Source organism: Cynoglossus semilaevis, chromosome 2 (assembly GCF_000523025.1).
Source record: "Cynoglossus semilaevis isolate Cse_v1.0 chromosome 2, Cse_v1.0, whole genome shotgun sequence".
NCBI lineage: Eukaryota > Metazoa > Chordata > Actinopteri > Pleuronectiformes > Cynoglossidae > Cynoglossus > Cynoglossus semilaevis.
The window spans coordinates 6,019,737-6,045,651 of record NC_024308.1 but is presented as its reverse complement, the minus strand read 5'-3'; the positions used below and the strand labels follow the sequence as shown (position 1 = coordinate 6,045,651).

Below are 25,915 nucleotides of genomic sequence, written 5' to 3'. Positions count from 1 at the left end.
CAGTTCTTTATCTCTCTGTCCATCAGACACCCACTCATCTGCCTCATATTCTCTGTTCCCTGTGAAATATTAAAAAACCCGACAAATGATCAACAACTACATTAACATCAGATCCTTCAAATCTACACCCATTTTGAATATGCCTTTGTATATTCAGGTAATCCAAAAAAAAGGCGGCGTAGCTCTTTAGTTGGACATTATTGTATTCAGTCATTATGAAAATAAATCATCCAGCACCGTAAGAGTTGTTGTGCTTGTTGCAAAGGCATAACTGCAGTTTCAAATGAAAGTGCAATGCAACATGAGTAGAATCAGGGGTCAGTGAGAAAAGTCAGGCTGTATTTTAGATTCAGAACCAGACCGAACCTTTTTGGTTTTTTTGAAGTAATTGTCCAAGAATGAGTCGAGTTCTTCTCATCACATTTTCTTTGCTGAATTCCTTCTTCTTTGTTTTATGAAATCTCCTTTTATATATTAATTTCCAGGAACAAAACTCTTCTGTAAGAAATTGTTTAATGTGATCTGATGGGTTTATTTAGTGAAGCGTAATTATGAAGAGTAGTTAAAATATTCAGTGTATGTGTGGGTGTGTTTGTGTGTGTGGGTGCATGTCTGTGTATGCACGTGTGTGTGTTTGCATGCATGCCTGTGTGAGTGTGTGTCTGTGTGTGTGATGATGTAATTCTTGGAAACCAACCTCAGGTCCATAGTAAACTCTCATCTACCTTTCATCTCTCAGCAAAAATGAAATCTGACATCATTACTCAACCATGATTTCAATTTATGTCAAAAACTATATTGTATGTATATTATATTGAAAGGTAAAAACACACGAACCTGAACTGGGGAGTGCAGGAAATCAATTAACATATATTACATTACTGTTTTAATGATGACCAAATCTTATTGACAAAATGACTATTAATTCAGTTTTGGCTGCTTTCATTTCTGTCTCAACTGCTGTAAGCAACTGTGATTGACAGATGGTCTTGTCCAATAACCTGCCAAGCATTTTTTTTAAAGCATCTGCCCTTTCAGGACCAGTTTCCAATGAAGCCCTCCCAGATGGTTGTGTGTAATAAACCCATCTGCTGCATTTGCTTAACATGAATCTGGTCTTTGTCAACAGGCATAATGTTATCATCACCAACAACAATCTGTATGTACAACTAAAAGTATTTCAGGTTTGAGATATATTATGAATCAATGTGTGGAACAAACAATGAAGGTTATCCCGTCTTTTTAAAAAATATATATTTTACTGTCATTACAAACAATAAAAAAGCTCCACTCACAGAAAGTCTGCCCCCAAAAAACTTGCCAGCCCTGTTTTGTGCTTTACAACAGCATTGCGTTAAAAAAATTCTGGGAAAAGTTGTTTCATGTTGTCCGCTAGTGACCTGTGCCATGCATTTTTGTGACATTTCTTTCCTTCTCTCTGTGTCTGCCTCCTGCCCACATGTCATTTCTTTTCGGTGGCAAACAGAATGATATGAAAGACTGAGTTTGACTATAACTGTTGAACCACTTTTCACACTTTTTGTGCATCTGTAATAATGCCTATTAGCACTGCAGACTGCTGTTTCTGTCGTCAAAGAAAATAAGCAACTGCACATGTGCAGTTGCACATCAGGGAAGCTTTGTTCTGCTCCTGTCAACTGCGTCTGGCTCAGCTTCGTTTCTTATCTGACATTTCTGAGCTCAGTTTAGATGGTGTCTTGCCAGCTGTTTTGCTTTTCTCACGCAGAGTTAACTTAACTATTTTCATTTTTGCTTTTAAGTGTCTGAATTTTCCTTCTAATGTAGAAATAATAGACAAAACAACCCTTGTCTATTTAGTTGAAAGCATCACTAATATACTTGCAGGAATTGAAGAAAGAAACACAAAGATTCTTAAACAGAGCTTAGGTTCTTTAATTTTAGTTTTCATAGCCATTTGCTGTCACCTAGTAGAAGAATATTTAATTATTAATAAATATTATTGGCAGTAAAAAATAAAAGTTACCGACCAATTAAATAATATTGAATAATTTCCTACAGCACATGTGTGACATGGCACAGTGGTTGGGAATCACTAATAGATTTGGTCTACATGTACTAGAAGCAGGATGGACTTTCACAAGAACGACTGAAAGACTAGGAGCCTTAGGTTGAACACTGCGTGGATTTTACAGTGTAAATATAAATCTACTCTAGGCCACGAAACCTGGATGCCATCTGCAAACTTTGACAAAAACTGTCACAATGACAGAGTGGTTTATTCAAGTTTATACTGCAGGACAATAATAAATGCCAAGTGGAATTATATTTATATAAATCGTGTTAATCCAGAAGACTGCTGATACATTACAACAAATGCAAATGTAGATTCTGTTTTTCCCCCTTTTGACTTGACTGTGTTGTTTCATCCCATGATTCCTCTCACTACCTGAGACTTTTAACATATCCTTGGGTTTGAGATGAAGCGGCAGGACCAATTTACAGACGACATGGAGATCAGCCCCTAGAGTTTCATGAGGCAGTGTGTTTGTAACTCCCCTGTTTTTAATTAATTCCTTTATCGAGGAAAAGTGGCAGCAGAATTGCAGCCTTTGAGGTGATTTACATGGAAGATTTTTTTTCTCTTCCTGTGCTTCTACAATTTCCTCACAGGAACATTGAAAATAATCAACATGTTCAAAAGCAAAGAGCCATAATTAAAATGTCGGTTCTTTGGTGTACTTTTTTTCCCCATGTTTTTTTCCGTTGCTTTTTTTTTTTGACAAAGATCACTTGGTAGCCCACGCAGTGGCTGCCAGGCTGTGAATTGCAACATTACTTTCCACACCATTTTGGAGTCTTACAATTTTCTTTGTTGCTGAATAAAGCACGGTACAGAATTTGACATCATCCCCCGCTTGTCAGACTGCATTCTCCCATTACAGGCAATAAAAGAGAGAGAGAAGGGGGAGACAGAGAGGCTTTGGCATAAAAACATGTTCTCACCATCTACTGCTAATGCTCCAAATAAGGCAGCTCACTTAGCAGGTCAAAACCAGATTAGGCTAACAGCTTTGTGAAAGGGATCACTAAAGGGTGTTTGAGTGTGCGTAATAGTGTTAGATGGAGTTTGAGGAAATTGATTTGGGTGAAGGAGGCATCTAAAGACAGATCCAGGGGCATGTGAATGGAAATTGAGAATCTGAAGAAGAATCTGAGTGGGCAAGAGTGAAAAATTGTGGCCACAAGACATGACGTAAATACAGTTATGTTAAATAGAAGAAGTGCGGAGCTGATGTGCAGACAGTTCTGACACATTGCTAAGGAGCTGCGATCTTCAAACAGAATTGTAAGATTCCCAAGCCAGGGTGAATATTGGTAACCTTCTCTTGACATCCTTAGAGAAAACACCCCTGGTGGATCTACATGTTGTTGCTGAATTTTACATTTTAATGCTAACGTTTTATTTACAAAGTGTTTGGAAGATGTAGATTTACTTGGACATATGTCCCTTCCCTCCTGTATCTTAGAAACATGAAGGGTTTTTTGGGGGTTTATGATTAAAACTTAGTGAAGAGAAAATGTCAAGCTTGCACTGTTTTTATTGCTGACTACTTTTATATTTTAGGAACTAATTTAGGTCAACCAGCTTAGTTGCGATGAACTAGAATTGTTAAATTGTGCAGCAACCTTGTCAGTTTGAAGGTCTCTTACTACTGACTCAAATGTATTTTTCAGATCACTCCAGTGTAATTTCAACCGTGTTATTGTTATACTGAAAAGTCTTTTGCTATACTGCTGTGTTTTTTGGGTTTTTTTTGCTCATCTTCAGTGACAGAGGCTACAGCTGCCAGTGTTTTTTCAAAATAATTTAACAATCACTCAGTGATTTGTTGGCCTTCATAAGCACAAACTTGAGCTTTTAGTCTTTCATTTCATACAGTACCAGTTAGCTTGTGTGTTCTGTATCAGACTTGGGATTTTGTGAATTTATTTGAGGAAAACTTTCAGTTCCTTTTGCTATTTAATGACCCCAGCGTTGCTCTGTTTTGCTGTCTTGTACACACATCAGTGGGGTGGCTATAAAATGACCTGTTGTTCACGGCCTGCTTTAAAGAAGCTCAAAATAATCACTTCCACCCACATTTCCTGCATAGAAAAAAGCCAATTTACATACCTTTAATGTAGATGAGAGCGTATGATGGTATTAGATGGTAGTAGGGGTCAGTAGTTCCCTAAAAAGGTTTGCTGTTCTTCCTAACAGCAATCTATATTTAAATTTAATCATTTTAAAGGTATTTTTGTGTGATATATTCCTCAACTTCTTTTTTGCTGTCAGATTTTCCAATGATTTCTAGCATGAAATAGCTGAAGAGAGAAATGCTTTGACAGTTGATGGTGTTCAGGCCTGGCCCATACACAAAAACTAACCTGTACATTCAGCACATACACTGTTTAAAAACCACTTTCTTAATTTCTGTTTTAACTGCAATTAACTGTAAAAAATAAACTCCTGCTTAAAAAGTTAAACAGTTAAAGGTAGTTATGCGTCATTTTGCTCCAGGTTACTGTTTTAATTGATCCAATAAAGGACCTAGAAGGACCTAGAACCATTTATTTTCTTTCAATAAATAAGCAGTGTCATTGGTTTCATAACATACTAACTGAAGGTTTTAGGTAACGAGGTGTCTATATGTGTGTCCCGGTGGATCCCCCTACCTATTGGCTCCTGAGTGGCTTTTGTAGCTAATGTGTTGTATTTCTCTCTGTGTATCTGTGTGTCTGTCTTTATGACTGTCCATCTGTACTTTTGTGCTTCAATTGTCGTCTTTTTTTATTTTCTTTTTTTTTTGTCATTGTTTTTTCTTTGTGAATGTTCTTTGACTATGTCCAATCCACTATTCCCAACACTTGCTTTGTGCCTGTTTTTCAATGTCCGCTTTACATGTTTGTGTGTGTCACTCATTCATCCCCGTCCATTTATGTCTGGACATCTCTTTCCTTGTCTGTCCTTGTCCTTTGTCTGCCTTTTCCCCGCGTCGTCTCCATAATGTCCCCTCCTCCAGCCTTTGTGACTTTGCTGAACGGGGACCAGGCTCAGGATGCCATCCGCTCCCTCCATCACAGCACTGTCCGCGGACGCCTGATCAACGTCACGCTGCAGCCGACGGACTCGCTTCTTTGCCTCACCAACCTTCCCCACACCTTCACTTCCCAGCAGTTTGAGGAACTGGTGCGGACGTACGGGAACATCGAACGCTCCTTCCTGGTGTACAGTGAGCTGACGGGTCACTCCAAAGGATATGGATTTGTTGAATACATGAAGAAGGATTCTGCTTCCCGGGCCCGCTCTGAGCTGCTGGGCCGACCAATGGTAAGTTGAGTTGCTGTTTATGTTTATGCCATGTGGCCATGATGACAAATATTGTCTTTTTCACTGCTAGAAATGCAGTAGTTGGGTGTACCTGTGTTCTGTAATCTGAATTAAATTACTGTGTAAATGTCACAAACATCAACAGGGTGATCGTTCTCTAATGGTGCAGTGGATGGACGTCAACCAGCTGAGCCAGGAGGAGAACCTGCACTCCAAGTGTCTTTGTGTGGACAGACTGCCCCTGGACCTCTGTGACTCTGAAGAATTGGCACAGATTTTCTCTGAAACTTACAAACCTGTCTTCTGCCAGGTGAGTTTATTTTGTTTGTCCTTCTTTGCAGCTGTGTTAAAAACTGAATGCCTGAATTTTCCCCAACTGAAAATATCCCATAGGCAGCGAACAGATTAAATCTGCTATTTCTGTTAAGGCTTTCCATAAGGTTCCAGAAAAAGAAAAAGCTGCAGTATACTACGACTGAGCTCTGGCTTCATTAGTGTGGCTCGGCTCGTTTTGTGTGGAATATCATAGACACGCAAACAGCCTTAAAAGCCTCAGCTACATATGGAGGAAGTCATTAGTTTAAAGCTTTTGGTATAAAGCTGTGATATATCATAAATCCAGCAGTGCCTGTAGAATTGACAGACAGACAGTTTGGCAAATATAATAGCAGCATAAGAAATACTTGACAAGGTGTTTAATTTCCATGTCACGTCGAGCAGTGGCGGAGGAAAAATGTTTGCAGCCCAGTAGTTAGTAATGGCTCATTAAACATGTTTGTGCCGACAAACCAAGTTATGAAAAACATGTTTCTTCCTTCTGTTTTCATTTATATAATACTTTGTAGTGTGACAAAAGTAAAAGTCTGAGACCATGTATGGTCAGATCCTTAGGGAAGCTCTGACCTCACAGGGTCACCTAGCAACTGTTCCTACAGCGAGGTGTGGCTGTGACACTGGCTCCGCCCATTTAACTTTCTCCCACCTACGATACTTTTCATACCTGCTGACATCATTTTTGCCATCAACCGTATGAGTACTCTGCTCTGGTACAGACCCTCCACCCTCATCTGCCCACTCAGTCAGTACTCACTGTGTATGTAGCCTCTATTGCATTTCTTGTTTTAGCTCCACCTCTCCGCCCCACTCCTTCATAGAAATCAATACACCCACATCTTTCTGCTCCCATGATGCTTTGTGGGTGTTTAGCTCATGTTGCTTCACTGTTGATTTGCCAGCAGGCTTTGACCTATGGTTCAGTGTGGGCTTCTTTGTACAGTATAGAATGGGCTTGTTTGCGTAACTGCACTTCACCGCGTATCTACTGGAGATACAGGATGAGGCGAAGCACAGTTCAGAGGGTTGTCATTTCATTGAATCCAGCTAGCAGTTATTTAAGATTTGGGAATTGGAACAAAATGTTACAGAATACAGTTACATATTTTGGAAATTAAAGGACATGACCAACCCTGTAAAACACATTAATAATAGTTTAAGAGCATCAACATGTTCCACCATTACACCCATCACTTTAAGAATACAAGATCAAATGTGGTAGGACTTCTGGCCATCATTTCATATAAAGTCTAAAATTCAGAACATGTTCTATTATATGGGAGGCTGGACTGTTGTGTATTTTATTAGTAAATTTACCAATTTAAGTATATGAATCATTTTATTATCCCCTACTCACAACTTTTCTAAAACAAACATTTTAAGGCTTGCCCTCTTCTTTCTTTTCCTTGTTCACGGTGCACTCCACCCATGGCCTTGGCCCAGAGTGAAGTGTTTTGCTACCCATGAATTTTCCTTTGAGGCAGCACTTTGTTCAAGTGGGCCAAATGCAATTCAGGGAAGAAAGGGTGAAGAGTGTTAGCCACGTTAAAGGAAGGAGCAGCAGAAATGAGACCTCCAAGGTGGAGGTAAAGATGAGAAATGAAGCTGAGAATGTCAGACCTATTAGAGTAAGAAAGGCTCGAGGAAGAAGGACCTTGTCAGCATCAGAAGCCTAATCAAGGCATGGAGAGAGACAAAGAGGATGGAAAGCTGAGGTGAAGTGGTGAAGAGGCGTTGAATGTCAATCACAGTACAATATGAAGACTGCTAGTATTTTTGTTACTAAGGATTTGACAACAAAATAAGTAAACTGGATGTTCACCTCTGACAATGTCATGACAGAACATCTGCTGTTTTTTATTTTTATAAACAAAAAAATTCACATCTCCTGTTTTTTATTTTTATAAACAAAAAAAATGTAACAGGTATCTTTTTAATAACTGAGTCTAGATGGCAGCCTTCATGCAAATACACATTATACTCGACCATTATAACTGACAGGGAAAAGCTCCTTTCTTCTGTACTCGACCATTATAACTGACAGGGAAAATTGCTTTTTTATGATTCCGTAGTACAAGGTTCAATGTCCTGCTTGCACTTTTTTTCCCCACACTGTCAGAATTTATTGCTGTAGTTAACTGTGGTCGAGGACACACTGACATGCAGAAGCTCAAAAACACAAGATCCCGCATGCTGGTCGAAGATGTGCTGTGCCTGCAAGGACTTTAAAATTACTATAAAAGGACAGAGGGACATGAGAAAGGATGGACAGCTAATGAAAAAAATATTTTATAAACAGACATTCCGCATTTCTTGAGAATGAAACTGTTAGCTGTAAAAGTGGAAGAAATATTGCTATTGTTGAGGGTCATCTGTATTTTGTTATTCAGACAATAAAAGGAAACATAGAGATATATCAACAGTTTTACTCAAGAAAGGTACTTTTAACATTGCAAGAAATAAAATGATATCGCCAAATCTTCATCACAAGATTCTTACCGTTTAACTCGTCAGTGTCATGGGGTCATGTACCTCCCTTCACAGCCAGCCGTGACAGGCCCTTTCATGACCCCATCGATGGGCTCGGACAACTGACTTTGCATGATCAAACACCCAGAGACAGAGCCACTTGAGGTCACTTGAGGTCACGAGCTGTCAAACACAGTCATGGTCAGGTTTGCATCGTTAGTTTCTGCACAGAATTTACACACAGCCAGATTTGGGAAGAAAATGTGTTGTGCATTGGTATCCATAAAATGTAGATGTGTATCCACAGGTGGTTTGTTCATTGAAGATGTTACTGAGAATCTCTCACCCAAATCCATTAACAATAATACATGCTTCCACTGAAGTATTTAAGTAATATTTATTTTCCTTTTCTGCTAATAGTGCTGTTTTTATGAATTATTTTCTTTCCATTTTCGTAGATTTGTTTAACAAACATCTGCAGCATGCAAAGGTCGTGACACATACACACAGGCCTGCAATAAATTAGCATAATTGTTTATGCAGATTTGAATAATGATTGAATATTCTCATATAGAGAGAGTAGAAGTATGAGCACAGAGCGCTACACTTAGCGTACGAACTATTACTCTCGCGCGAACCCGGTTACAAAGTTGATGAAAACGTCAGTACTTTTTGCATTTAATTGAATTTGAAATATAAAATATGTTCCACTTCCACTCCAGACTTTAATATAAAGATTTCCATTTGTTTCCACTCTGCTGTCTCTTTCTTGGTTACATCTTCTGTCAGCTTCCTCTGTCCGTCCATCCAACCGTCCGTCCATCCAGCCATCTGTCCAGCATTTGTTGTGAAGTAGTTTGAGTCATTTCCATACCGCTTGCTTAATGTATGCTGATGATAATAGCCTATCGACCTACTCCTCCACAAACACATTTATTTTCCTCACTCTCCCTCACTCCCTTCTTCCATCCATCTATTCTCTCTTCAGACTGGAGGGTACAGCCATAAATGGGAGGAAGGGGAGGAGGGCAGGAAAAAGTGAAGGGCCACTTGATTGAGCGCTGATGTAAGAGGCGTCAGCGATCAGGCTGGAAAATGTGCAAATGCATTTCTCTCCCACTGATTTGTGATCTGCCAACTTTTACAGAAAAGTGTCTAACGTGGTTATGTAGCTTGGAGTGTGATTATGTGGCAACGTTTGGAGCCTTGTTGCAATCAAACGCTCTGCAATTTTTTTTGCCTGTTTAAATATACTTTTGAATATTAGCATGATTGGCCCACATCAGACTTTACCAACTCGCTGGTGATCAACACACAAGTTGTTGATGATTTTTTTTTATGTAAATAATTTCACTGTTTTTGAGGATGTTTATTTTAGCAGTCTATCTTCATACAGTACGAGGTATTAAATGCTATGACACATTTTAGAATTTGTTTTAGAAATTAAATTTTTCTATGCAAACTTGATAGATATGAATCAAAATTGTGTAATAATAAAACACATTTTCATCTAATCATTTTGAACTGAAACAGTTAGTTAATAGTCTGATTCTGATGTTATGAACCAGATTGACTTTTCAATAGGGAAGAAATTTTGACCGCTGAAGGGCCACTCTAATGCAGGCATGCTACCTTAGTTCCCCCCTCATGCTTTTGTTATTTGTACAGAAAAATATCTTATAATAATCCCAGGATTTGTGTCTCAGTGTCAGTGGTACCTTTTCATACAGCAGAGCAGTACAAAAAGGTATCACTCAAAAAAGAAAACGAGCTCAAAATAAGTGCTTTAGTCTTGACTCCTTATTCCTTGGATTGCAAAGACAGAGTCTTGGGTGAGTGCTTCTTTAAACCTGATATTGGTTCCTTTTTGTAATCTTATTTTTCCATTGATAAAATTTACAACATAGAGGCCCAGGTTAAGTTCTGATTTTCCTTTGTGCCCCAGAATGCAGTAGCTATGATTTACCTTTTTACTTTTTATGGCTCATCTGCAATACCTTCATAGCTCACCAGGTGGTCATGGCTCTCACTGAAGGAATTAATAATGTTATAAGAACATTGAACTTTCGTGAGTCATTTATTGAATACACAGACTTACCCTCCAGCCCCTGTCCTTTTTGTTCTGTTCTTATTTTCGTTTTCTGAACACGAGATCCTCCTGTGGTGTGTGTTTGATATGTGTTGCTGATTCTGCCATTCTTTCATGTGCTGGTGGGGTTCTGCTCTTTGTAGCCCTGTGGCAGTTTGATTTCTTCCCCAGAGGGAACTGTTACTGACAGGTTTTTCTTTGTAGAGTTTATTCTGGAGCACTATGTAGACAAGAACATTTTCACTGAGTGTTAAGACACAAATCTGTAGGATTTATCTCGTGTGATTTTCCCTGCACATCATTAAATGTTGATGCGATGCAAAACATAACCATAAGCCAAGATTGACATCCTGTGTTTTTGTTTCCGCACAACAGCACGATGAGTGCAAATGGATCTCTTACGTGAATACATACTTATACTGTCCAAAAACACCCTGTTTACCTTAAGCATTTCAAATGAGATTACCTGCCACTGACTGTACCTCATCTGGTGCTTTTCCGCCACAAGCTTTTAGCTTTTAGACCTTCTGATTATTTCATATCTCCCATTAGTTTTAAGATGTTTACACTGCCTGCATTATTTAGTTGTGACTTAACTGGTCAGCAGTACCTTGGCCCTTGGAGATCCATTTATTGACCACTAACCATAGGGAAAATGTAATGAGGTTGTTCCATCAAATTTACATATAAAAAAAAATAAGAAATGGAGTTTTCAATGAAATTGACCATTAAATAAGTCCATTATGGGATTATTTTGCTTCTTTTTAAAACATACCCTGCTGCTTCAAACACCCAGCTCCATCAATCAACCAATCAATCATTTATCCTTCCTCATTCTCCCATCCATCTTATTAAAGGTATCAGAAAGAGCGGAAGCCGATCCTAAAAGATCTTAGAAAGGTCTCTAGTCCATAACATGTCCAAAAAAAAAAGGCAAACCAAAGGGGAGTGTCTGAATAATCCTCATCTCAGAAGGTCTTGTTTACGAGTCAAAGTTGCACTTCATCCATCAAGCAACCACCTTGTTGTGAGGTGATGGTTAGTCACTACATCTTTGTGTGATCTTAATTACATATTCAGGGCCTGAATACAAAAAAATGACCATCATTACATGTGTATGATGTTGTTTTTTTTGTTCTCATTGTGTGACTGTTATTCTGTTTGATGATTTTGCCTGTTGCCGGCGTAATTTCTCCTGCTTGTCTAGCCATGACTAAAAAATGTTTTTATATTCTTTTGCTTTTAAAATTAGCAACAACAAAAAAACTCAAACAAACAGTCAGGTCTGGTGTTCATAGATGTGAGATATGCTTGGTGCAGAAATAGTCTGATTGTTTTCACCTCCTTATGGTTTATTAATGCAGAATAGATGAAAGTATTTGGAGCCATTTACTCTTTCTGATTAGATAAACAAAATTGTAATAAGCAGCTCGCAGCATATATTAGAAGATTAGAATTATCTACAGTAATATAAGCTGGGGCTGAGGTGCTGTCGTAGCATTGGTGAGTAGCTGAACTTCCTCACAACACCTTCACTTAATTCCAGTGTTTTCTTTCAAAACAACTGGTGACGACAAAGTCCACTGGCCAACAGAAAAACAAAGACTGAAGGTCATCAACGCAGCTCTGATCCTTCAGCTGTGAGCTGTCTCAGTGAAGCCATTGAATTATCCCACTATGAAAAATGTCCATGCCAACATACAAATATCTTCATATACTTTACCACTTAGCAGCTCACCAAACCTATGACTTTTATCCTTTGGAAGTTGTGCATTCTTCCTATTATTTTTTTTTTCCAAAACCAACACTGTGGAATAAAAATGGTTGATAGAGAAGTTAAAATCAATTCATTTTTAACTATCAATCACATTTCAATAGACCTTGAACAGAAAACCCAGACTTGTTTATGAGGCTGTTTTACTGAAACGCAGCATCATATGGAGAAAAACACTCTCTGAACATTTTTGAGTAAAGGAAATAAAGAAAGAAGGAAATGTTTGTTTCCTTTGAGCGAAGTGACGCAGATCAATAGTAATTACTCGGCTGTGTGCTGACTCACTTTAGACTCATCTTATGTTGACAAAAGCAAAGAAAACAGAAGCAGGGGACAGTTTTTATATATGATGGAGGGCAATGAATGGACAACATGCATAGTGGTGTCCATAAAACTCCCCACGCCCCCTAGATTTCAACCTGTTACGAAAGGCATGAAGCAAAAATAAAAACTCACCTAAAACAGCAAAAAAGATCCAGAGGTTCCCAAAATGGTGGGTGAGTCCCCCAGGAGGTACGCTGGCATTGCAGTCAAATTCAGTTTTAATATTTTCTTGTTTGTTCCACAGTATATATTAAATTGTATTATATTATATATATTATTTATTTTGTATGAATTAATTTAATATTGTTATGTTATTTTGTCTCAACAGCTTGCACAAGACGAGGGCAGCCCTATCCGCGGGTTTGGTGTAGTGGAGTACGAGAATGCAGAGCAGGCAGAGGCTGTGCTGACGGTCATGGACCGGACCCTGGTGGGAGGACAGGAAGTGCGCCTGTCACTCTGTAGCCCTGGTACCTCAGGGAGAAGCACCCTGGCTGCACTCATAGCTGCTCAGGGTATGGTGAGTAGTTTAAGGGACGTTTTCTTCCATGCTAATTCATCACCCAACTATAAAATGTTGCTTGTGGGTGAAGAATGTTTAGGTACAAAAAGGTTTCTACGGGCATGATCGTTCCTAAAGCAATTATTCCTAAAAAAAATATATATGTATATGTGTGTTATGAAGCCTTCAGCAGCTTCATTCCTCATTTGAATTCTTAACTGATGATTGTGACATATATAAATGTTTTTATTAAATTTACTGTCAGGGTTTTTACTTCACAGACAATAAACAAATTATTAACAATAAACAGTTGTAGCTTAAGATCATTAGATGTTAGCCGTTTTTGCTTGCAAGGACTTCTAGAGTGTGTCGATTGCATCACTATTTAAGTTTGTTCTTCCTTTGACACTGGAAATTAGAAAACTTAAAAAAACTTTTAGCAACTATCAGACTTTACTAATTAAATAAGATTCCTGCAACTATCAGACTTTACTAATTAAATATGTTTAATTTTCTATGTTTTTGTGATTTGGACCACTGTGACCAAAACGTCAAATCCTCCCGGCCTGGGTATAAACACAAAAACAATCCCACTCGTTGCCTGCCACAGCCACATCAAATTGTGAAGCCAGCTCCAACTGCTTATTGGAACATCTACTGTGGACCTACTGTATACAGGGGTTTGACATGGTGCACATGCATGAGCAGACTGGTTGAAAGACTCTTTGTAGCTGTGGTGTCCCCTCCTACACAGCACTGTGGAAGCAGAGCGACTGACATGATAATTATAGTTCTGTAGACTGATTGGGCTCCTCCACCATCTCCTGCTGCCTGAAATAAACCAAACTCACAGCCTGTGACACGTTATGACTCCAAAAAAACATACAGACATCCAAACACCCAGTAGAACTACTGTACACACACACACACACACACACACACACAACAACAGAACATGTGTCGCACTAATGGAAACATTAGTCTGATTACAGTCAAAATGGGTTGTAGTTTGTAGATTATTTGTAAGCTTTTGAGTTGCAAATAATTTTTCACTTGCAAATAAGTGCATTCCCCCCATTTCACATAACAGTAACAATCAATAGCAATGACATCAGTGGATGATTCATTTATTAGTCATTACAGTCAGATTTTTTTTTTTTTTTTTTTGGTGTATGCAGAAAACATTTTTCCTTTTCCTAATTGATATAGTTTAGAATTTGTCTTTTCCACTGCAGACCATGTTCTAATTAACCCAAATGCCAACCAACAACTTAATTAGTCTAAAATATTTAATTTTTTAAGGGACAGCATGCAGAGATGTCATATCGTTTTTCTTTTTCAGTCATTTTTATGTCTTTGTTTTTGTTTGTTTTTGTTTTTATATGTATATAAATAAAGATTAGGAAAGACTTTATATGTATATACATAAAGATTAGAAAATTAGGAAAATTTATTAGGAAACACAACATACTGTAATAAATACTTTATTAGGATTAGGAAGTTTTTTTTTTAAGGGAATTGAAAACACGACATACTTTATTAAATACTTTCTTTTCTTTGTTCTACCTCAGACTATGTTGATTCATCTTTACAGAATAGAATCTAATATGAATGTCATTTATCAACCAAAAAAAAAAAATCTGGTTCGCAGTGACCTGCTCATGTTAGTTCATGTTCCATTATTCTATTTCTCATACTTCTCTTGAGAATTGCTGTGCCATCATTTTTGCTGAAATGTAGCAGACAGCGATACTTTATTTGCAGCTGTGGCAGCCGAGCAGAAACTGTCAGGTGTGTATAAAAGAAGTTGTAACCCTGAGACGGATGGTTGGGGTGAGCAAAACTCACAGGTTAAAAGGCAATGCAGAAAATGTCACGGTGTGGAAAGAGACATGGAGATTAAACCCCCAGAGAAAAGGCATTTGTTAGCAGTAAAAGCCACGGTGGGGAAGTAATGTCCTGGCTGAGTGGAAGAAAATGACGGCTGATTAATCATCAAGTGTCTGAGGCTGAGAGGACACGGAGTTTACTGAACGTTCGAGCTGCAGTGGAGCTGAGCAGCTCAAAACAAACAAACAGACAAAGCAAAGATGCAGCAGAGCTTCAGGACCTTATCAAGACACTACTCCTGGCTACAGTTCTCCGAGGCTGTTCTCCTCATTTCTCTTGTTAGTGATTGTGAGTAGAAGCACTGAGGAGCAGATGGCCTCCCCCAGCCTCCTCCTTTCTTCTCCCTCCATCCTTCTCCTTATGCGATTGTTCTCGCCTTTCCTTCTTCGCAGCTTCCATACCTCCCTGCCATGTGTGTGTGTGTGTGTCAGCGTGTGGGTGTATGGCTGTATTTTGTGTCAGTAGCCAAACAGACTGATGCATGGTGACATTTTCCCCAACCAGCAGAGAAAGGAAAGGAGAACTCCCTCTTTCTCTCTTTCTCTCTCCTCTTGAAAGGCACTGTCAGCTATGACTGGCCTTGTTGAACATGCACAAACACACACACGCACACAAACTTGCATGTTGTGTGTACTCGCGTGTGCACGACGACCAGACTCTCCTCTTCCTGCCTTGCTGACAGGCAGGAGTCAAACCCACTCCATCCCCATCAGTAATGCTTTCTTTTGCTGATGTGACATGTGGGAAACAAGGTTGACGTGAGCTGGAGTCATGCTGTATGTAGCTCAGGGGCAGATGAGGAAGAAATATCACCATCCAGCTAATGTTGTTTTAAATAGCTGTGTCTCTGGGCCAGTCAGGGAGTCTGTGAGTGCTGCTGCTGCTGCTGCTGCTGCTGCTGCTGCTGCTAATGCTGCTGCTGCTGCTGCCACATGGAGTGCAAACCAGCATTAGTGGTCTGAAAATTATAAACATAAATGTGGATTTAAATAACTTTTTTTAATTTATTTGTGTACTTACTAAAGTGGCCAGTATTTATATACTGCTTACATTCTTCACTCCCCTATGTTTTTTTTTCTAGTCAGACTACTACAATAGTTCTAGTTTTTTAAGCTGTTTTTGTGGTGGTTTCGTGCTAAATTTCACCAGTTTGGCCTCCCTTTTAGAAATTTTATATAGTTTTTCAGTTCATTTTCCTGCTTGGCTTTTATCCAACCTTGATTGATTGATTATCTTAGTACAATTTTCACTTTGGTTTTTTGGTAGTTGTTGTTTTTTTTTCCTCCCTCCCCGACGACAGTTGTGTCCATTTTTCCGCATTGTTTGCTGTTTTCTTTAGTCTCCCAGATCACCTTCAGCAGGTGACACTGTGTCTTCACTGCTGACAGCGCAGACACAACAAAGATGATGTAAACTTGTGTAATAAAAACCACGACTGTCAGTGGCTGCTAATGACAACATCAAAAATGGACTGTACAGCTCACACACACACACACACACACACACTGTCCCAGTTTTCCTCCTCTCACCTGACTCTGTTTCTCTGCTCCTCCTCCTTCAGATTTTGAGTAACAGGAAAGGTCTGCTACCAGAACCAAACCTGGCCCAGTTGTTGACCAGTATGACCAACCCTGCTGCCCTGCAGATCCTCATGAGACCGTACCACACTGGCAAGAGAGGAGGTGAGATGCCAACACTCGAACAAAATTAAACTTTAAGAAAACGATATCCAAGTAAATGTCAGTTTTGAAGACTTGACTCGTCTATTTAAAGTCTTTATTGAGCAAAAATATGAAAATTTTTTTTGACCTTGATTTGGGCCTTCTCCTGACCTTATCTATTGACTGACTAGATTTTAGGCTTTTTGACTTTTTTTTTATTAATTTGTGCTACACATTTGGAAACCTTTGAGTGTCTCTACCATGGACATAATTTGGCATTTATTACACCAAAATAAAAATCCTTAGATTCTCTGTGACACTGTAAGAGTCCACAGATAAAATATGGACACAGTAGAAAGTACAGCACACAGTACATCAGTGTAAATTAGCTGGCCCATCACAGTCCTGATCAGAGTTCCACTCGTTCTCAGACTCTCCCTCACATTGTAATCACCTCCTCCGCGGCTTCATTATTTGACGAATGGCTAATCAGGTATTAAAATGAAATTGTGTGACATTAGTGGGGGAAAAATGAGCGCACTAAGAAGAGACATTAGGAGGACGGGGGTGGAGGGTGGAGGGTCTCCCTTTAAGAACAGCACACACGATTCCATTCTAAAATTAGGCCCTTGATTAAATGTTAAACTTTCTCCACCTATCCTGGAGAAAGCTACCATTAGCATTGACGCTTTCATTTATTAAGAGACTGTGGTATGATTTAGAGCAGTGCTGCACACACGAGCCACAGACGTGTTCAGTGTTTTTGTTCTTTGGAAAAACTGTAACCTCCCACTTCAGAGTTCCTGTCTTTTATCATTGTACCTTTGATGAACATTGAGCAGGTTTATTTGATCTGCTCTGTATTATTTAAACCCTTAAAAAAACAATTCAATAATCTGAACAAACTTCACTTTTTTTTTAAACCAAACCTCAGGAGAATCCTGTTAGAATTTTTGCAGTGTGGCATGTTTTTTCTTTTCCTAAAATTAAAATAACTTAAGGAAGAACTTAATTTCAGTCCTTGGACGAGACAAAGAAGCAGGTTGGTGCTAAACAGATCCCCCATAATTCCACAGAAAGGGAATGTGTGTTTTTAGTCTTAAATGTAGAGGATTAACTTCATCATTACATAAATAGAGATCAGAAATAGTGTCAGACTTTTTGACTTCATGTCATGTCTGACCGTCATCTAAAAAGCAAACATCTGTTCATATTAAAGTTTTTTTTCCATTTTCAATATGCATCCCTAATGCCTACTTTAGTGGTAAAATAAAAAAAAGTATAACAGAAAAACCAGCACTATAAACAGAAATATGTATATTATCTGAGAAACAGAGGTGATTTCCTCCAGTGTCTGTGTTGATGACGAGCATTTTTCCACCCATTACTTTTGCATCTTCCCAAGTTTTATACAGCAGAACAACAACAACACAATACATGCTGTAGATGATGGTGTTGATGTAGATATACTAAGCGGTCATATTTGACATAGTACCATGGTAGGAAATATTCCCAAACCCTTTGAAGAACTAAGATTGCAGATTTTCTTTTTTTTAGTTTTGTTGCATTTTTCATATGTTTCTGAAAAAAAATGTCTGATTTAAGAGGAACTGCCAGTGAGGTACATCAGCTGGAGCCTTTTCTGACGTTTTTTAAGAAATTTATCTTTTTTTAACTGCTCATTAAACATCAATAAAAAAATGTTTTTGTTTGGGTTTTTTCCCAAGTTGTATGAGATGTGATTTCCTCTGTGCCCACGTTGCATCGTCTGGCTCTCGGTGTGGTGTAAATAAGTCTTGGAGCTGCTGTGTGATTGATAAGTTTACCCGTGTAGGTGTTTCGAGAAAGAGATTGATTTGTTAAGGCCAAGAAATCTTTGAGGAAAATGAAAGAAAAGGATAATTAGAAGAGAAGAACGGATCGATTATGGCGTTGTTTGTGTTTCTCCTCAGGGAAGTACGGGCGTCACAACAGCCTGCCGTTCCTCAGACCTCCTCTCACCACAGCTCTGCTCACACTGGGGAAAGCACACCAGGTCACACCTCTGTGTAATCACGTGTGTGGGAGATTTTTTTTTTTAAATGTGTGTGTTTGTGTCTGACTTTGTGACAGGAATGATTTTTTATCTCCTTCACTCAACAGAGTGCGCTGCTTGGTAATGGCCTGGTCCTTCAGAACCTTTTACATATGCAGCTGGCACAGCAGCAGCTCCTGCACATCAAGGACAAACGCATCAGCAGTGTAAGACACCTGTGTCTGTGTGTGTGTGTTTGCTCTGTGTACTGAATGTCTTCAGAATTGTATGTATAATTAGAACCAAACTGCCCGCAAATATTCACATTCTAATTGGGTGAATTTCCTTCTTGTGTTCTAACATGTGCTTTTTCTTTTGAAGACGCCTTCTAACATGTGCTTTTTCTTTTGAAGAGTTTCCTTTAATTGGTGAAGAGAAAATTAAGTCTTTGTGATGCGGGATTGAAGTTTTTAAAAGTCTCTGTAGAATGACTGCTGCTGGATCAACACAGTTGACGTCGTGTGTTGTTTTTCTCACTCTGTCTCTTCTGATTTTCTTCAGAATCTCACATGTTGTCCTTTGTCCTTTGCTCAGTCACTTCAGTCCCACACTTTAATGATTGTCTCCTCTGGTTTCTCCTCAGGTCTCTGGTTTGCTTGGGGACCCTTCCAGGCTGCTGGTGCAGAAAGCTTTGTCTCTGAGGCCTCCAGGCCTGGTGTCTCTGGGGAAAGGCCTCCTGGGAGATTCCCCTACAGGTACAGAGCAAAATATTTAAGGCTTTATTTGCATTTTGGTGTTACACATTTGACAAAATGCACATTCCTTATCTGAGGAAAATAATCAAATGTCAAAATAACTGATACACTGAAAAAGTGATTAAACAACATACACTGTATTTGCAGAGGTGCACAGGCAGATCCACAGTTTACCATCAATATCAGGAGTGGGAAAATGTCATTCATTTACTCCAGAAATAGTTCCAAGGTCTGTAGAACTCTTAAACCAAAGTAAGTCTGGGTTCATGGAGGATTGGCCGGCTTACTTGCTGACAGCAGAAAAATGTATCCTGTCTTCTCTAGACTTGTACTTTTTTTCTTACACACATCTTGCTGAATCTGAATCTGTCCTTATTACAGTCTTAGTTTTTCTCAAATAGGAATTCAACATTGGAACTTCAATGTCATTTGTCTTCAGTATCTGTTCGTTTTAGCCATTCACTTTTTTTCTATTTCATTTGTAAATAAGAGAGTTATTTATGCCAGGGACACAGCTCTCTGTAGAAAAGACCTGATTCAAATCCTGAAATCATTGGGGAAAATATTTGTATTATAAATTAATTATAGGTAGTGAATGGACTAGTAACTGACATATACAGACATATACAAACAGGATTTTCTTTCAATAAGAGGTGAGAGCCTTCACCTGTTTGGCACTTCCATCTTTTTTTGAGGAGCCTGAAAGAGAAATTTGCGTGCATCTCTGTTCAGGTTCACGTACCTCACAGTTGTATATTACTGTGAAACACGTCCTGGGGAAACGGCAGTGAATTTACATTTCATATGTGCAGCTGAGACGTTGCTGTTTTGTTGTTAAATGGAAATGATGCATCGTTTTATTGTGTGTGCACAAACACCAGTGTGTCTGCCGCTTTGATGCTGTGCACTGGTTTGCAGTTAAAGCTTTTATCTTTGTGTGTGTGTATTTGTGTGTGTGTGTCAGCTGAGATTATTAGCTTTAGGCCTATTAGAGCTGATTGCTTTATTGTGCTGCTGAGACCATTTTTCACCAGAATATTAGATTTTTAAGGAGTGTGAGTGTGTACCTGTTATCCTTTATTGTGTGTGTTTAATTGGGTTTTTGTTGCCCTCGTGTCTGCAGTATTTTTTTTTTTTATTATTATTTGTGCTTGTGTATACAGTACGTAGGTGTTTATGGTACATGTTTTTATTTATGAAACCCTGAAGTGAGTGGAATATTGGAGCTGCACATAAACATGATAACTCAGAAATGTCTGCTGGTGTGACTCCAGCTCAGCTCAGTTTTTCCAGCAGTCTGAGTGATCTGTCTCTGTCCAGAGGAGACAGGGACACTGATGGTTATCTATGAAAGCCATTTCATGTGTCAATCCTCAGTCAGTCTTACATCTGCTTCCGTTTCTCCAGATTTAATTTCATTTTCTTTGTTTATCTTTCTGAATTTTGCCCCTCCCATACATTTGCTACATTTGTCTTCCTTTTACATTTCTACTTGTTTTCTTGACGTCCCCTCCCCCTCGTTCTAATCTTGTCTCTTACTCTGTTTTCTTTCCCATATTTTCCTGATTTGCAGATTTGAGTCAAGAACCAGTGCCTCCTTCAACACACAATGCCACGGTGGTGGTCACAGCAGCAGGTATAATGCCATACCTCCAGGGTCGAGCCGGGGTGGGAGAACCAATCAGCTCCCATTCTGTCTCCACAGCCCCCTCTGCCTCCTCCACCTTCTCTTCTTCCTCCTCCTACTCCTGTGACAGACAGCCAGCTCCTCCTGGGACAATGTTGGGTTCCCAGCTGCAGGGACAGAGCTTTTCCATGGCAGTAAGTAACGCAAGCGTCGGCCCACCTCCGCCGAAACCCCCTGGAGGAGCTTATACATCAACAGGGCAGCACAGCGGTGCAGATGGGTGCTCCCTGGTTAGCATGGTGAGAAGTGAGCAGACATACAACACACACAGAGGTTTCCACACAATCTTCACTCTCAGAAATGAGGTTCTGTGTCATTAGAACCAGCCTTTAGTCTTGTTTATCATTACTATTACAGGCCATTTCTATAGTTAGTTATAGTAGACAAATATCAATAGTAATTGTCCATTTTTTTATTATTAATTGAACTCTTTGACAGACACTTAAAATACTTTTTTAAATGTTTGTCCTTGTTTGTATAAACTAGCCACTTGGCTTTTAAATACACAGTAAAATCTGTATGGAGTGATTCTTCATGAAGTAAAGCGATCCAGTTTTTCCTACAACAGTGACGGCATCATTGTCCCAGTTTCTGTAGATTTTTTACAACAGTTTTTTTTCCCAGGTCGTGAACAGTCTTCATCTACAGGTCGACTGGTAGTTATTTCCTTTTTTTTTTTTTTTTTCAAAAGGACCATGGTTCTACTTTGGGACCTCCAGACAGGTGGTCCCAATGTTGCTTCGGTGCTGATGTCATGAATAGATGGGATTTAAATATAGCACACTTTTATTCATAGTAGAGTATTTTAGATTACCACAGCTCTGCAGTTCTCAGGGGAACTGATTCCAGCCGCTGCACTGTCCTCTCTGAAGTCTGTCTAATGGAGGGAAGTGTAATTAACAGAGAGAAAACCCCCCCTGAGGATTTCCACTGACTTTGACTCTTCAGGAGCTCATGAAAAATTTGACGACTTAAAAATGTGGATGTTGAATTTTGGGGATGATTTTGTGGAGGAAACCAGATTGAAGCAAGATCAGGATTGTGACTTCCAAATGCTGACTTAAGCCTCTGTCTGTCTCATCAGGTTAGCGGTGGTCAGAGTTCTCTGCTGGGTGATCCTCCTAAAGAAGTCCGTCTCCCCTCCAATCCTTACCTGAACCTGGCCAGTGTGATGCCAGGGGTCGTCCTCCAAGGTAGACGGTCTCACTCAGACAGACTTCTGCACTCAGAATGAATCCATTTAGCAAAATCTTTACATTTACCAAGATTTATTGGCAAAGTAAACAAAGTAAAAATGTGGGTAATAACACAGAAGAGTGTATTGTTTTTGTAGCTTCGGAGTAGTTTGAAGTAGCGTTCAAGGGATTGTTTTTCCAGAAGTTGTCATCCAGCACTGACACATTTCTACAGCAGCTTGAGAAGATGTGTGCATTCCACTTCTTGAAGAAGGAGCTCATTATGCAGACAATGGTGGTTGGTTTCACCCACATAATCCTGATACATAAGCTGAACATGGAAGAAGTGAGAGAAAGTAGGGTAAAGAGTACTGAGAGTAGTGAGAGAGTTTCAGATGAGTTTTCAGGCATTTCCCATGTCCAGCCCAGAGACTGGCTGTGCTACTTTGAGGTGTTCTATAGGAATCAAGACACTTTTTATGAAATAAAATCAACATATTTCATGTCTACTAGCAGGATGGAAAATCACTGCGTAAACTGGAGCTTTTCCCTGAGTGGGGCTTTTCAGGGTAGTCAGTTTTACTGTCCTTATGGTTTAAAATTATGGGTTTTTTATTTAGTTTGATTAGCATAAAGTATGTTGCACTAACATCCAGCTAGATATCTATATTGAACACGAAAGTGAAGAGCAAAAATGTGGTCAGGAATTTTACAAATTTTCTTCTTTTCTCTTCATCTAACTTTTAACTTTTTCTCAGCTGTTACTAAACTTGTTTTGCATTTGATTAAAATACAGGCCCGTTATTCACTCAAAAATATTTGATAATTCAGGGTATCTGGATGCCTCAAATACTAATCTAAAAGTGTTATGCAAAGGAGAAGGACAGGACAACAACAGCCTTGTCTGACACAAACTCATAAAGTGTTGTTTTGTACACAAAGACTTTGTTTGCTTGACCGGCCTGCAGTCCAGATCTGTCTCTTTGTAAAATGTCTGGTGCAGTTATGAACATCAAACAAAGGTGACGACAGGCTTTCTGCAGAAACAACTGCAAACATAGCAGCAGATTCTTTAGATCCTTAATGTTCTGCTTCGCTAATAAACATACTTTCCACTGTGTTTCTAGTTCTTTTGGAGCTACAGTTGAGTTAAAGAAATGTGAGTAGGAAGTCAAATAAAAGCTTCTTTTGCATGACAAAATAATCAGGACCTTGAAGGTTCCTTTTGTCATCAGCGCTAATTGAGTTTGGTGGCTGTTTAGTTTTCCTTTGAAGGTGTTACAGGGCGCGTTTTATCCCTGGGGCTTTATTTTTTATCTTTGGTCAAAGATGACAACAGCTGCTGCCTCCCCATGAAGCCCATTGAGTGTTCAAAGCCAGGCCTCAGACTGTGTGTGTGCTGTGTGTTTCTACAGGGTCAGTGGGGAGTAAGGCACAGGCTAGACAGCCCAGCCCTGGAGTGTACAACAACACTATTGCTCCTGTGGTGTCCCAGGGTTCAGGCTCCTACTCCTACAGCTCTGCTGCAACAACAAACGCCCCCTACAGCACGGACGCCAGCACTGACTACAGTCAGTACAACCAGGCGTACACACAGGTACGTCAGGACGCTAGAGTGAAGGTGGTCGTGTTGTTGTTGCTGGGTGAATGATGGAGGGATACAAACAAAGTGAGTGGAAGGATGAGTGCGTCAGGGACAGAGAGAGAGAGATAACCAGGAGAGGGTGGAAGTGAGTGGGGGACGGTTTGGGGAATTTGGACAAAGAGGATAGGAAGTGATTTGACAGTGTGTCCTCCATCACTGTGGGACTTCATCAGACTCTCTCTCCCCACTCACCTCCCACTTCACCACTCTCTGCTTTCTCCCTCCCTAATTCTTTCTAATTCTAATTCTGTTTCCGTCTCCCCCTTTCCTCCCATAGCTCCTCACCCTCCATCTCCTCTGATGTCAGCTCTCCTCGAGCTCTGTGATGTGATATATCTGTTTTTGGTGCTGTGATGCAAACCCAATTTTAAATGTTAATTATGATTTACTCATCCAAACAAATGAATCAGGAGTAGATGACTAATGGATCAGCTGCTCAGATGTGTGTGGAAACACACGACAGTGATGAACATTGTTGTCTCTAATAAATAAATGAGAAAGGAAAAGTTCTGTGAAATGAGCAAGAGAAAAAAAAAAATCTCATCTCTTCTTCACCTCCTGTTTGTACCACAGGAGGCCATGCAGCAGTGGTACCAGCACTACCAGGCTGCACAGGCTAACACCTACAGCACCGCTGCTCCACCGGACGGCACAGCTTCAGACTTCAGCAAGGAACACACGCAGGTAAACCACACTTCACAGTCGATGATGAAATGCAAAGAGAAACTGACGGTCACTTGTCCATCAAACAGTATTACCTGTTTGCTATTGCAGTGATCAAAAATACTTGTTAATCTGACACAAAGTGTTTAATCTGCAATATTGACTATGACTTAACCAAATCCATAACAGAATAGCTCCGTCTAGTCTAGAGTTTCCCTAATCTGTACAGGATGACTGAGCAGACCTTTGCTGTGTTTCAGCCTCCACCAGTGTCCACATATGGAGACTACAGTTCCTACATGCAGGCAGTCACTCAGTACTACTCCCAGCCTGCAGCAGCCAGTCAGGCCTACAGCAGCAAGGTAGACGCACGGTTCAGATGTTTTTTTTTTACGTCTCACTTGTTTTGAATCTTCTTTGATAAAACGTGATTACAGGACAAGACTTAGGAATAAACAACGACAGGGAAAACTGCTGATGGTGTGAGGTTCTCAGTGTTTCATTGGGTGGTGATGCTGTCAATCACACACAGAGTCAACTGCTGCCATGACTAATTTTTTTTATTTTTTATTGTGTCATTATTTAAGGGTGAACCACATTACAAGGATTGTCCAAAACACTTTTGTGTATTGACACTGTAAATCTTTTATGACCTACGTCATGACCTTAGGTAAAAACTGAAGTACATTTGTTTTCACTGTGGCCCTGTAGCAAATGACCTACAGACCGGCTGTGATCCCCGGTCCGAGGGTTGTGTACCCCTGCTGTACATTGTCTGTAACATGACTCTCCTGAGTGCACGTGCCTTTCAAAGTCCAAGTTAAATATTGGAGTCCTACGTTGACCTGTCCTGACGATGAGGTGACGCTGATCTCAGGCCAACGTGCTGCTGTCTAAATGCCATTTGTCCATGTTTATATTTGGAGACGGTGACGCCTCTGTAAGACACTGATATCCTGTTAGCAGAGGCACATCACTCTGCACCCAGCAGCTGATACAGGCAACTATCTGCACCCACTCTGACCACGCAGCCGGGGCCTTATCTGCTGCTGGAGGTCATGTGACTGTAACTGTGACGGTGTGTTTGCCTGATGAAACAACCGTGTCTTTAATGTCACGGAGGATTCGTATTCCCGACCAAAGAGCTGCCCGTTGGTGCAGACAGGAGCTGCAGTTGTTCCCCATGGGAACAATATGACTTTCTCATATTCTTCAAAGTCAGCTGGCACTGGTGTTTGTTTATAATCTGCAAAGTCTTTTAATTGTGTTTAATTCTATTGTTGTAGTCAATTCTAAGCATCTTTGGTTTGGACCTCTTATTTAAATCCAGAGAAGTTGAAAAATAAAAATGTGTTGGTTTAAAAGAGTCCTGTTAATACACTAATTCCACAAGGGTTTTTATAGCATACTAGCAGGTCTTCCTAGCCCCCACCTCTACCCTCACCCCCTTGTTGTTCCCTCACCTCTGCTGTTCAGGCCTGTCTATTTCTGTCACCTATCTTATGAGTTTATAAGAGACATTTAGATTGACCAGGACATATACATGGACAAAGAGTGTGTGGAGGGCGGATTATGGTCCCA

General features: G+C 39.8%; 1 protein-coding gene across 8 annotated transcripts in view; it reads left to right on the top strand.

Annotated features, from left to right (window-relative positions):
* Nucleotides 1-25,915, top strand: part of raver2 (ribonucleoprotein, PTB-binding 2) — a 52,541-nt gene that overhangs the window by 17,494 nt on the left and 9,132 nt on the right. Inside the window, exons 3-16 of one of the 8 annotated variants that reach the window (XM_025054028.1) lie at nt 5,046-5,353; nt 5,499-5,663; nt 12,671-12,862; nt 16,296-16,416; nt 18,348-18,451; nt 18,538-18,636; nt 19,053-19,164; nt 19,312-19,416; nt 20,738-20,800; nt 20,870-21,090; nt 21,936-22,044; nt 23,442-23,623; nt 24,245-24,355; nt 24,595-25,786. In XM_025054028.1, the coding sequence (XP_024909796.1) occupies nt 5,046-5,353; nt 5,499-5,663; nt 12,671-12,862; nt 16,296-16,416; nt 18,348-18,451; nt 18,538-18,636; nt 19,053-19,164; nt 19,312-19,416; nt 20,738-20,800; nt 20,870-21,090; nt 21,936-22,044; nt 23,442-23,623; nt 24,245-24,355; nt 24,595-24,744 (2,042 nt within the window). In that variant the 3' untranslated portion in view covers nt 24,745-25,786. Of the gene's footprint in view, nt 1-5,045; nt 5,354-5,498; nt 5,664-12,670; nt 12,863-16,295; nt 16,417-18,347; nt 18,452-18,537; nt 18,637-19,052; nt 19,165-19,311; nt 19,417-20,737; nt 21,091-21,935; nt 22,045-23,441; nt 23,624-24,244; nt 24,356-24,594; nt 25,787-25,915 lie in introns of those variants that run through there. The other 7 variants (XM_025054026.1, XM_025054034.1, XM_025054023.1 and 4 more) reach the window with 7 other exon arrangements.